At 30.4% G+C, this 14348-nt stretch overlaps 2 protein-coding genes and 1 pseudogene across 2 annotated transcripts in view; 1 reads left to right on the top strand and 2 right to left on the bottom strand.

Moving 5' to 3' along the window:
- Window positions 1-14348, bottom strand: part of LOC143544857 (uric acid degradation bifunctional protein TTL-like) — a 256115-nt gene that overhangs the window by 110988 nt on the left and 130779 nt on the right. The window lies entirely within an intron of this gene.
- LOC143544854 (protein TRIGALACTOSYLDIACYLGLYCEROL 4, chloroplastic-like) lies at window positions 381-6614 on the bottom strand. The gene is made up of 5 exons (XM_077036842.1): window positions 6242-6614; window positions 3864-4116; window positions 1249-1633; window positions 936-1168; window positions 381-697 (listed from the first exon to the last, which is right to left on the bottom strand). The coding sequence occupies exons 1-5, from the start codon at window positions 6532-6534 to the stop codon at window positions 512-514; spliced, it is 1350 nt and encodes a 449-aa protein (XP_076892957.1). The 5' UTR covers window positions 6535-6614; the 3' UTR covers window positions 381-511.
- LOC143544832 (putative invertase inhibitor pseudogene) lies at window positions 9644-10266 on the top strand (annotated as a pseudogene).

Raw genomic sequence — 14348 nt, 5'->3', positions numbered from 1 at the left:
CCCGTTAAGACGACAAAGTATGGTTTTGTAATATGATGGTTTGAATGTTTTAAGATTCCGCGAATGTTTTTATTAACTCTGATATTATGAACTGTGTTTATAAGTAAATACAACGTCCAAATGTGAGGCACCGGTAACGGGGCCTTACATTGTACAAAAACTATAAAAGTATAGTCTATAACCGCAACCCGTTTACAACTTTATTGCAAACCATTCATGACTTGTTTACAACTTTAGAACTAGCATTTAAGGGTTGCATGATTTCAAGTGTGACCGGGTTGAAGTCATGGGCCATTTTCGCCTTTTCGGATTCATCACCAATCAACTACATTATTGCAGTGAATAGGATTAGAAACTTTTACTTAGAATACTTTCAAACTTATAAATGTTCCTCTGCCTTTGTGAATCATAATCAATCACAAAATCCAAGTCAAAATTAATCCCGAAAACGCAAGAAAACTACAATGATTACCTAAACAAAACAACAATGAACTTTGATGTATGTTTTGACCTAAAACTCTAAAACGCGCATCTCAACCATTGCCTCGTTTCTCTTTGGAGAATACCAAGCCACCACTTTCCCGGACCCGAGCATCCTCAACGAGTAATTTAAGCTATATATTATATCCTCTATGTGTGGACTCGGTGAGTCGAATGCAACCTTTGAATTTACCCTAAAAACAAGTGGGCCTGCAATCTGCAAATAGAAATGTAAACAAGGTCTTAGAATGTTATAAAATTTCAAAAATTTATATACAATTTGACCTCAAAAGTCAAAAGGGATGCATTTTGCAAAGGCCTATATAACCCATGAAAACATTAACATCAAAATATACAAATTATAACTGTCATTTACCAAATTTTGAAACCAAACGTTGACACGTTGACTAAATGAGTATAAATAAATAGTACTTAGTTTCGGATAAAGATAGCACCTGTTGCTGTAAAATCAGATTTAGTCGGGGCAAGACCGAATCAGACTTTAAATTGTTTGATAACCCGTTGACTAAAGCTGAAGCCGAAGACACGTCCAAACGAGCATCAAAACAAGTGAGATCGCCATACGGTTTTCTAAATTTACCGTGCTGAATTGCAAAGCAAACCGACCCAAATAAATCTGCACCAAACGGGCTTCTTTTCCCACTTAACCACGCCTCACAGGTACCACCTACCATTCAATGTTAATATTCAGAAAAGAAAACCCATAAAATTGAATAAATTAATCAAGGGTAAAATCAAGTAATATACCAAAATTTCGAGATATTGTAGCATGCGGTTCCTTCATACGTTTATCATAAGCCCTATTGCGAAATTCACCACTTTCAGTTTTAACTAAAGCTCTATCCTCTTTTGTTTCGGGTATTCTCCAAATATCTTTACTTTTTTCGTATGAGAACGCGGCTTTTGCACAAACTCCAGGGGTCAAAGAAGCTGGAGGTGGACCATCAACTAAGCCAAATGCCTTAACAGAACCACCGTTTTTATGGAGGCCAAAACGATACCTTAAACCTGAATCCGAGACAAGAGACAAACAGTCCAACGATATTGATTGTGGCACTTCCCAATATTTATTGTTGCGGTCCAGAAAAAGCTCGGGCCAAGCAGCTTCTAAAGTGATATCATGATTGGGAAGCTGAACTATGAATACAAAGTATTGATATTAGTTAAGCATACAAAAGGTTAGAGATATTGATACTAATTCTAATTATTAAGGGGTCAACTAATCAATTATGAGTTTATAAATGTCTGTTTTAGAGCAATATACAATTAAATACAAAGATGTTATTAGTTTATAAATTTAAAAGTTTCCCTTGTTCCTTTATTTATTTAGTGTGTTCTATGTACATTTTTCCTCATATCAAGTAAACAAGAGCAAATGCCACTTCTTTATTGCTGCCAAATTAATGAGACCAACAAAATGAAATTTTTAAATGATCAATACAATGCCCTCGGACAAAATATATTGGGTAAATTTCACATATATATCCCTAAAAGATTTAAAAATATTGTATATATCCAATTCAAACTTAAAATATATATCCTTAAATCCTAATTGAAACATCAAATTTACCGATTTCATTAAAAAACGACTGACAATATAACTATTATGTCCTTATTCTAGTCAAACATTTTTCTTCACATTGAGTATAATTTTTAACGTGTCGTGTGCAACATTTTATATTCACCTACTTCATGAAATTGATTTTTTTTACCTATCAAATTATAATATGTTTCCTCTGATCATGAAATATATTAAATGTTTGATAACTTCGCTTTTTAAATATATATATATATATAGGGGATGGTTCAAGAGAGAAATGATATTATTGCAAGAAATGTAAGAAATGAATATGGACCACTAGTTTTGTTTTAAGTTTTAAATGCTTAAAGCTAAATAAAGAAACTATTAATTATTCTACTTCTTCAATTAATATAACTAATATACCATAATACTTATTTATTTAATTAATATAACTAATTAAATTATTATAATTAGAAAATATTAAGAACTCATTTATTTTTATAACTTACTTTTTGTTTCTTGAATTTTTATCCTACACAAGTATAATTTATTCATGCATTAAAATTTCTTTCTATCCAAAACTAATTTCTTCCAACTCAATATATTAATATCCATCAACACATACTTACATTATGATGAATAATACCAAAAAACAATTTTACATGTGTTTGCATTAGATATCAACAAAAAACATACAACCTACACAAAAATGTATAATCTACACTTGTTCTAAGAATAAGACAGCATATAACCTACACACGAAAAACATTTAACCTACACACAAAATTCATCATCAATAAAATACGCACGCACACGAAAACATATAACCTACACACAAAAAACATGTAACCTACACACGAAAATGTTATCTTACACAAATACAATTTATTCATACATTAATTTCTTTTCAAAACCAATTTCTTCAAATCCATCAACACGTAGTTACATTGTGATGAATAATACAAAAAACTATCTTACACATGGTTGCATTAAATGTCAATAAAAAATATACAACCTACACAAAAACATATAACCTACACTTGTTCTAAGAATAAGAAAACATATAGCTTACATACGAAAAACATATAACCTACGCATGTGTAGGGTATGTGTATCTTTGTGTAATTTATATAATCGTTGATGTCGAATTACATATGTAAGTTATATGCTTTTTGTATGTTGTACGTTTTTATTGCTCAAAACAAGTGTAGGTTATATAACTTTGTGTAGGTTGTATATTTATTGAACTTAAATACGTTGATATATGCTAATATATTGAGTGGAAATTATTTTTTTAATATAAAGAAATAGTATTATATGAATAAATTGTATTTATGTTGAATAAAATGAAGAATGTGTAAATAAAAAATAAAACTAAAGTAGTGTTTTTATCTTTTTAATTATTATAGTTAAATTAGTTAGATATATTAATTAGAGATATTTATTATGGTTATATTAGTTGTATTAATTGGAGAGAGAGAGAGTGCATTTATTGTTGCATTTACATCTTTTTTATTTATTTTTAAATATTTAAAACCTAAAATAAAACTAGTGGCTAATATTCATTTCTCTCATTTCTTGCAATAATTTGATTTCTTTCTTGAACTTAAACATATATATATATATATATAATAGACCCTAAACCATTTTGATTTAAAAAACTAAAATAGAGTTAAAAAATGATATATTTAAGAAGGGTAAAATAGTGATACACTAAATACTCATTTAGAAAGGATATGTATGATAGTTTAAGTCTGGATTGAATATGTTAAGTATAAAAACCATGAAAGCTTAGTGATTACTTTCACTATAAAGAATAGAATATGCAATCAAGACTTGCCTTGTGATGGAGTAAGCCCTTGATACGTTGACTCTCGCCTTGACCATCTTTTTCAACATTTAGACTAACAGAAGTTGAGTCATTCAATTCCAGATAAGAACATAAGCCAATTGAATAGAATGTTTTGTCGAGCAACTTCTTGGCAGCACGTTTAAATCTAGGAAGCGCTGAATCTGAACTTGCTTTTATAGCTTCAGTTGTAACCGAAGATACCAGCTTTATTGGACGAAACTGCCCAACCAATCCAACCCACCTACACATGATGAAAGTCAACAAAAATTAGACCTACAATTTGGATACAATTTGAGCTTAAGTCCTGATGATCAAAACTAACATAAATCATATAGGGCTGTAAACGAACTGAACCAAGCAAGGCCTTGTTCATGTTCGTTTGTTAAGCGTTTATGGTAAAAGCAAACGGTTCACAAACACCTAACCGAACGAAATTACTTGTTCTTGTTCGTTCGTTAAGGAAATGAACTTGTTCGTGAACGGTTCACTAACACAAACAAACAAATACAAACAACGTTTTATTTGATTTGGCTAACCGAGAATCATCAGTGTCAGCAGTTGTGTCCAGCTACCAAGTTAGTGTTGGTGATTTTTTTAACATTCATTTTCATATGTTAATTTAATATTTTCATATAAATTAATCACATAACACTCATATATACGTTTGTTTTTATAGTTAATAGTTTTGCTTAAATAGTAAATTCTATATGATAAAATCAGAAAAGTCATTAAATATATAAAAAAAATCTTTAATGAACAAACATTAACGAACATAAACAGACGTAAACAAACATGTTATCAAACATTCATGAACACAACTGAACGAACGGAGGCCATGTTCGTTCAATTGTGTGCGTGACAGTTTGATAATGTGTCGATTTACGTCCGTTTATGTTCTTCTCATATATAATTTTATACATACCATAATATATTTATTTAGCCAATATTATCATAACTTTACATAAACAATATGTTTGAGCTCGATAAATGAAGCTCAGCTCGATTTTAAGTAGCACGCGTACGAACTTGTACGACTTGGCTCGTTTACACCCCTAAAGCTATCTAATTTTAATTCTACATCAAATTGACTTCATTGGGTCAAAATGCATCAAATTAATACAATAATACAGTAAAAAGAATTTACCAATTTTCTGCAGGCTAATGGAATTTAGGCCTATATATTTTTTTGTTAGTTTTAATTATTATACATTTGAGTTACAATATTTTGGTTAAACTATACATTAAATTATTAAAAGTTGGCCAAAAGTAGTGAAATTTAGGCCTACATAACTTTTTAATTTTAATTATTATATACATTTGAGCTATAATAATATATAAGTTAAACTATACATCAAATTATTATCATTTACTTAAAATGAAAAATCCATAAGTTCACTTCGCTTCGGTTTTAAATACACGCATAACCAAAACCGAACTATTATCATTATTCACAGAAGCTATCATAGGTTTTAATTACACGCAAAACCGAAACCGAACTCTTTTATTTAGTCAATTTTATCGTACTTTTATATATAATAATAATAATATACTCAATAAAAATTACATAAAGAATAGACTCAAGCTCGATAAATGAAGCTCGGCTTGATTTTAAGTATCTACATCCACATCAAATTAAACTAACTTCACTAGGACAAAATGCATCAAATTAATCAAACTCATCTCATACATTAAAACAATAATAAATTAAAAAAAATAAAAATTACCAATTTTAGGCTGAAAAAAAAAAGTTGACCAAACCTAATGAAATTTAGGCATGTATATCTTTTTGTTAATTTTAATTATTATACATTTGAGCTATCATAATAATTTGGTTAAAACTATACATTAAATTATTAAAAATTGGCCAAAAGTAGTGAAATTTAGGCCTATATACTCTTTTGTTAGTTTTAATTATTATACACACTTGAGCTATAATAATATTTAAGTTAAACAATACATCAACTTATTATAATTTACTCACGCAAAACCGAAACCGAACTATTATCATTATTCACAGAAGCTATCATAGGTTTTAATTACACGCAAAACCGAAACCAAACTCTTTTCATCTCCTAAATTAAAACAATAATAAATTAAATCACCAGTTTTCTGCAGGCATCTACTTATTTAGGCCTATATATTTTTTTGTATGTTTTAATTATTATACACATTTGAGCTATAATATTATTTAAGTTAAACTATACATCAAATTATTATAATTTACCCACGCAAAACCAAAACCGAACTATTATCATTATTCACAAAAGCTATCAAAGGTTTTAATTACACGCAAAACCGAAACCGAACTCTTTTCATCTCATAAATTAAACAATAATAATAATAAATTAATAAAATAAAAATATTACCAATTTTCTGCAGGCTGTGTTAACCAAAGGCTCTGAAGAGCCAAAGTACCAGACTCCTTTGGTGAATTAGAATTAGAAGATAATAAAGGTGGAGAATATGACGGAATTACCCCTAACGGAAATCCAAACCCTAGAAGTGACAGCTGTCGCATACGGATGAGTTTACTCGCGTATGCTCCGTCCACCGGCGTCGGCTCGCCGGGAATTGATCGAGCCGAGCCGGTTAGGGTTTGTGGAGTGGATATGTTGACGTCGTAAAATGATGTGTCCATTGATGTTCTCAAGTTCGCCATTGTTGTGTATTGTTGGTGCGTTTGTGTTCTTATCTGTTGTTAGTACTGTGTGTGTTTGTTTGTTAGAAAGAGGGTTTGTGGGAAACAAGATGAGGGTTTTGTAGTAACTTTGTTTGATTGTTAATAGTCTCGGGTTTGAAACCTGACTCGAAGTTAAGTTTGAGCTGAATTAAGTTTAATTTTGGCTCATCTTCACTTTTGAAAGTTTGAGCTTAGCTCGTGAGTTGTTTTTTTAAACTAGGATTCGGATTGTTTGTTGTTTTCTTTCAAACTAAAACACATATTGTTTATTATTTGTTTATTATGGGAAAGTTAACGTATAAATGAAATTAGCGTGCTAAACGTGAGAATCCAGTAGAGTAATTATGTAATTACATCATAGAGTAATTGCATATTTAATCTATGATGTAATTGCATAACTACTATACTTGATTCTCATATTTATTTCATTTGTGTTTGATTCAAACTCTTATTTATTAAATATCTTATATACATTCTTTTTTTAATTATTTATATTATTTGTTTTTCAAGCTTCTTTGAATTTCTTGTCAAGCCCGCTTTGACATCGGGTTTGTTTCTAGGTATACCGTGCTAAAGGCAGAAGCAAGAAAAATTGCTAAGCACGAGAATACGTGTATTAAGAATTAACACGCCTTCATTCATTTTGCTTTAGATACATTTGGGTCTCTTGCCCCCGATGCTGCTACATTTCTGAAAAAAGTTTAGCGGGTCGTGCATGGTAACTCAACAACGCCGAAGAACGATAACTTTGTTTTCAGTATGATAGGTTTTGCCATTTTAAAGAGAGTGGCGGCGCAGCTTGTTGCCAACTTACATATCTCTCTATTGTAATTGGATCATTTTATTGTTTTATATGAAACAATTATGGTGTAAACAAAATTTATATATATATCATGAGAAAAAAACTTAAGCAGTGTGAAATTAATGCGTATAAAAGTTTAAAAGAGGTCAAACTTAAAATTACACAAGGCTTGACGAGGCTACACAAGCTTCTCATGCAAGGTCGAGCTTATACTCAAGACCTAAATGAGCTTTACCTGAGGCATGGGCTCAGCTTGAGCTCGAAAAAGTTAGACTTGTTTTGTACTTTTTATCGAAACGAGCTCTTAATGGGGGGGGGGGGGGGTGTTCCTCCTTGATGGTGTTTCAGGGTGACTCAAACCTGAAGCGCATAAATCAGTATGGACGGTTGACATCTCTATTCAATTAAAATATGGTTAGTACTTTAACTATCATCTTAAAACAATTTGACCTAAATTGACATTAAATATTTTAAAAAAAGTTATAAATCACTCATAAAGAACAACTATTATCACAATTTTTTTTTGAAATATACATTTAAGTGACTTAATTTCAAACTTGGTGATATTTGGAGACTAAAATAGAATTTTTCTTATAAAGGTGGTATTCCTACGTGAAGTGTTCATTTAGATTTAGATGTTAAATAAATGAACACGGACATGTTTATTTTTAAACAAACGAATATTAACATAAATATTTGTCTGATTAAACGTAAGTATTCATGTTCGTTTCAAATTAAACAAGTAAATTTGTGTTCGTTCGATTCGGTTACCGCCAACTTGTTACTCAAGTCTTTAATGTATTTTAACTCGATTAGCATACCATTTAGGTGGGTCTTCTATGTTTAATATTTTAGGGGCAATTTCATATATACCCAAAATTTTAAAAATATCATATATACCCATGCAAAACTAAAAGTATCATATATGCCCTTACAAAGTTATTAATATATCATATATACTCATTTCATTAAAAAAAACTGAAAAACCTGACTATATTACTCTAGTTTGATTAAATGCAATAAAAGGTTTATAATGTAGGCCATTCTATGCGACAAATCTTCAAATGGTTTGCAATTTTGAATAAGTGACGATAGACGATTTGGCTGTCGTTAAAGGTGATAAAAGTCGATTAAAATTAAAATAATAACATACGGTATAAACACATTATGTAATGGGAAGGGGTAGAATGGTCTATTCGTTAAAAATAAGCATGTATGAAAGTTAAAATTTTTGAAAAATAACGATAAAATGCTTATTTATTAAATTATTATTAATGAATAGAGATATATATTATACTTTAATTGTTTTATAAGGGCATATATTATATTATAGTTATTTTTTAAGGACATATATGATATATCAAGTTTTGTTTGGGTACATATAATATTTATGTTGTTTGTAAGGATATATATGAAATTAATTCAATGTTCTATGTTTTAGTTGTTTTTTTTCCTTTTAATCCACTCTAACAAATGCTCTTATCATAGAAATTTTATTGCGTCATTAAACTCTAAAACAAGGCTTCTTAGACCACAACAATTGAAATTAATCAATGTTACACGCATCATTTTCCTTTCTAAATTGAAAGATGTCCAATTCTTGATTTAAAAACAAGATAAGCGATTGTAATTAAGATGTTGATATAGGAAATTGATTTTTGATGCAAAATATACGAAGTGAGTGGATAAACTACACGCCTTATCTATAACCTTACGCAATTTATATATATAATCGCACAACTATAGATTTCTCATCACGCAATGTTACAAATTACGTACAACACAACAAAAATTTCAAATAACTTTTCTTTTCTCTAGTATAAGAATATATACTTGAATTGAAGAAAATAGTGTGCTCGATTTTATTGTATAATATTTTTTTATTAAATACAATGGAGTATATAAAACTAACGAGGTTTAAAACAGATGAATCTAAATTAGATGTTAACAATCCTTACCTTTCAATTTTTTTCTTAATATTGTAACTAATTACCATGGAGTCTTTTGCTTCTAAATTCTAATTTGTAGACCAAAAAATAATCAATCTCTTTGATGATTAGAAAGTTGTTAATTGAATTGTTTCATTAAATTTAGTATGCTACCGTGTTGTCTTTCTTATTTTCTTAACTTGGATGATTTTTAAATGTTTTTTTGGAATGAAATAATTCATTAAGTTCTCATTCCTCAAGCCTTCCTCCAAACACACACTTTGTTATAAATTCACTCTTTGTTCATTTGTTCACAAGATATATCCTCCCTAAATTTACACAAGAGATACTAATAATAATGAGTTCTTCATATTTCTCTCACCCTCATTTTATTTTCCTTGTTCTTCTTATCTACCCAGGGACAAGACCTCATATACAACACTTGCAAAACCTCCTCACAACAAGATCCTAATGTGAAGCTCCAATTTTGCACCACCTCGCTCCAAGCTGCGCCAGCTAGCCATTGTGCTGATCTCAAAGGTCTTGGAATGATGTCCATCAGGCTAACGAGGTATAACATTACTGATACAAGGTGTTACATCAAGCGGTTGCTAAAAAACAACACTAAGGTGCTTGATCCCTATGTGAAGTCGTGTTTGAATGATTGTTTTGAGGTTTACTCCGACGCTATTTTGGACATCAAGGAGGCTATGAAGAGTTACAACGCCAAACGGTTTTTTGATGCAAATATTCAGATAAGTTCGGTTATGGATGCTACTACCACTTGTGAGGACGGGTTTAAAGAGAAAAAGGGCATTGTTTCTCCATTAACAAAGAGAAATGATGCGACTTTTCAACTATCCGCTATAACACTTTCGATCATGAATATTCTTCAGAGTAGTTCAAAATGATTTTAAACAAAATGTTATAAGGTCATGTAACATCTTTTATTTATAAAAGCTATATTTGTTTACACAGTTTACTTGGACATTTTGTAAGTGTATGGAGTCTTTCGCATCTATATTTAACATATCCTCATGTGTTCAGACGATTTCAAAGTACAAGTATATATGTAATATAGTTCAGTTTATTGATATATTTTTAGCCTTATTTTGTAAAGTTGAAAAAAATATTATGTGTTGAATAAATTAATTAACGACTTTATATTTCACTGAATCGGGTAAATTGGTATAGAAAACAATATGATCGTTTCATGTTACCATGAATTAATTTTATGTTTCATGCGGATAATTAACTTTAATGCCAACAGAACAACTATATCAAACATAAACCACATTTTTTTCATTTGTTTTAAATACATATTATCGGTAGTCTCCTAATAATTCCATTAAGACGCTACTTCTAAATCGGTTAGAGGTAGTTTGTGTTTGGTTACATCTTTTAATGGCTTATATGAAGCATTAATGAATAAGTTTTAAAGTCATGTTGAATGATTCATATGTCACCTCTTAACCAGTTAGACCTTATTAATTCAATATAAGATTGTCAAACAAGTCTAGCTTATGTACCAACATCAATATCCTTCTTTGTTATATTTTTATTATTTACTTTTTGTAATTTAACTACTTAAGTTGTTGTCACTAAAACTAAAAAGAGTTGGAATGAATGTATAGGAAAAACATATCATAAAAATTAAAATTTTTTAATTATATCATTAGGATTATTTAACTTTCATACATTTCCAAATAAACGCCAATGTAAAACTGTAAATTGCTCTGCTAAATATTAAACGAATATTTCTTGACTCTTGACACAAAGAGCAACGATGATTATACTGAGAATATATGCTCTTTTTTGTTAAGTTATAAGATGACCAAGTTAGATAATCCTAATTTTATCTTTTTGAACTTCTTTATTAAGACCGCTCTAGCAAGATGCTAGAAATTGGAAACACCAAACATTACAAAACACCATATAACAAAGGACAAACAAAACACCAAAAAAAAAGAAAGATATTCAATAATACTAAGAGTAATAATATTGATAATAGTTTTATATTTGTAAATAATTTAATAAATTGTTGCAATAGAGAGTTTAGTTAAAAAAAATTATTTTATATTGTGCTTAACGTGTACAACTTAATCATTTGGGCTTTAGATAACAACAATTTTACTTAAAGCAATCTCTTTTTGTGGAAAACTTTGCAAGATGTACGTTTGAGTAATATCTTACTATGGAAGTTTATTAGTAGAGTTACGGAATATACACTAGGGGCACAACACTATTTTTATTACGTCTATTAAAGGTAGCTAGGGTTGGTTCAACAAATTTGATTCTTGACAAAAAAAAATAGTTTATAGTACATTAATTATAAGACTTTTATTGATAATTTTCTAACATAATGAATAAGGTGCTGTTTGTTTTTTAAGAGATAAAATGTCTGCAGTCTGCGTACCACATCTGCAGACATCTGTAGCAGAAGATGTGAACCAAACATCTGCAGTCTGCAAGAAGAAGAGTGTTTGTTTTTTTAACGTATGCAGAGTGCTAAAACTCTGAATATTTAGCTTTGTACCAAAAATAAAATTATCCAGCGACAATTAAAAATACATAAATCTAAATTTTATACAAAAAAATACAAATTGTCCATAATTAAAAATACTAACATCAAAATACATAATCCAAGTCTAACATGTATGAGAATCATTAGGCTCTTACAAACAATCTACAAAAAAAGTTCCGGCATTAATCTCGTAATCAAATTGTCAAGTTCCATCAGTGTAGCCATTGTTGAGTCTTGTCAAATCTAAATAAATAACCAAATAAATACATGTTCCATTGTAATTTACATTTTTTTATAAAGTATAAAACATCATTTTGTGGGCATGGAGTTTTTCATTTTAAATAATTTCAGCTATCATCTCTTGATCCTTGTCGGGCCTAACTAATGAAATAGCCGGTGGCGTCCCACCTTTTAATATGTTTGCCTCCAATGATCCATAACTAACGGAAGTGTAACTCCATTAGTCTCTAGTAGCCCATAAAACTTTTTCGGCTGAAAATTTTCTTTTTCGCAGGAAAGCTCAACATTTTCGTCCTAAACCTCTTTGAAATCTTAGATCGGACCTTTAGGAACCTGTTTAGTAAAACCTTAATTATTGAGGTCGTCGGAACCCTAGGTGGTGATCTCCGGAAAACGTTTTCGGCGGGAAAACTCCTTTTTCAGGTGGAAACCGTCGGCAATGGTGTTTAGATGGTGGTGGTAAGCGGTGGTGGTGGTGTTCATATTGAGATTTCCGGCAAAAAAAACATTTTTTCAGCGACTGGTGACTAAAGGAGTTACGCTTCCATTAGTCGTGGATGGTTGAGATTATTTAAAGCCTATATATCATAGAAAATCAACATCTAATTAACATTTCTAAAATTTGTCAAATAGAATGAGACAATAAGGACACTCTAGTTAAACAAAAAAGAATACACATCTAGATGTTATCATTCATGAAGAAAACTTTCATGGATTGTAATGCATTTAAACGTGCTTATCATTTTATTCTTCTCATATAGATCATTTTAAAAAATGTTGATTGTTAACATAATTGTTAAAGGGAAATTATGTAAACAACAGAGAGTTGGATCTTTCTCTCGCCTTAATAATCTATTTCCGTATAATATGTACTAATCAACAGCTTTATACTCGTTTATCTCTAACTTCTTTCAAAACCTTGATATGAAACGAGTCTATGTCCGACACTATAAACACCGACACCCTGTGCCTTGCAACAATCTCCTACGAATAAATATTCACCACTTTGTTTGATGGGTGTGACTCTTGGATCAATACGAACCATGGATTTTATGGCAAATTATTTACAATCGTCCATACAATATCATATATAATGATTTTGGTGTCCTTGGCATCTTTGTGACAAAGGCCATAATAACGTACTATCATTCCCACATGATAATATGTAACGGTTGGAGTTTCTTATACGACTTATGATGTTCACCCTCTGCATGTTAACATGCCAGAGATTTTTCATCATGCTTAGCAGTGTGCCAATGTCATCACCAATAATCAATTTCAAATCACGATACATCCTTGTAGCACCAAGATGGATATGTTAATCGACTTTAACCGAACCTTGTATGTTTATGTTTTTTCAAATCTTATACCTCATTTCCAATATTTTATACCCCTTTATTCAACTTTGGACATTATATATTTTTTAATTTTGAATCTTCTTCTACATAACATGTTGTATGCCTAGTTTAACTTTATGTTATAAATATCTATAACATAGCTCGGAACATCATAACCACAACTTAGAGCCGACATATTTCAACTTAAATACTCATAATTGAGCTTGAAACGTCATAATCAATCTAAATTCAACTATAACAAAGAAAAAAACATAAAAATACATTAATTAAGCTAAACGACCCATAAGGCCATAACCAATCCATAGTTAAACCGTCTATTCGGTTATGATTACAATTAAGCAATTTGACATAACCAAATCAACTTTATATACCCCTAGTCCGATTAAAAAAAGAAAATTAACAATCATAATCTTTTATCATCAAGTCAAATAATTAATAATAAGTCTTTAATACTAAGATATTTTCATGAATATTCTCTCTTTAATTTTCCTCCATGCAATGAATTCACCTTTTCTTGTAAAGTTGAATATAATATAATAATATCTTCTTCCTAGTATCCAATACCATCTCCACATTAAAGGGTCATAATACAACAACCCATCCTTAAATACTCATTATTATTTTTTTATTTTAAAAGTATCAAATACCGACATGATTGGGTGCGGGACGTTCTCTGGGACATCTTAAGGCGAGCTGGGATATCAGCTAAAAAGGAAGCCCCCATAAACTTCCTTACAGACCCCACGGAAGGGAGATCCACTCTACGAACGGCAGATTTGCTCGTCTTTGGTTGGACCGAGGGAAAACACGCTTGTGTTGACCTCACAGGGGTATTTCCCTTAGCTGGTTTGAGGGATAATGGGTTTGTAGCTGGGCAAGCAATGAAAAGAGCTGAAACGAAGAAGGTGGAGAAACATGCTAAAGCCTGCGAAGAGAACCAA

Source organism: Bidens hawaiensis, unplaced genomic scaffold (assembly GCF_021521415.1).
Source record: "Bidens hawaiensis isolate Kalapana, Puna unplaced genomic scaffold, B.hawaiensis_p1.1 tig00013761_1, whole genome shotgun sequence".
Taxonomy (NCBI): Eukaryota; Viridiplantae; Streptophyta; class Magnoliopsida; order Asterales; family Asteraceae; genus Bidens; species Bidens hawaiensis.
Note: the sequence above shows the minus strand (reverse complement) of the source record. Positions and strands in the feature narration are given on the sequence as shown.

Excerpts from the sequence above, each read along its gene's own strand:
- LOC143544854 (XM_077036842.1), bottom strand. The coding sequence starts at position 6,534 with ATGGCGAACTTGAGAACATCAATGGACACATCATTTTACGACGTCAAC. Across the intron at positions 4,117-6,241 it reads ACACAGCCTGCAGAAAATTG|GTGGGTTGGATTGGTTGGGC; the intron begins GTAATATTTTTA and ends CATCATGTGTAG. Across the intron at positions 1,169-1,248 it reads TACAATATCTCGAAATTTTG|GTGGTACCTGTGAGGCGTGG; the intron begins GTATATTACTTG and ends ATTGAATGGTAG.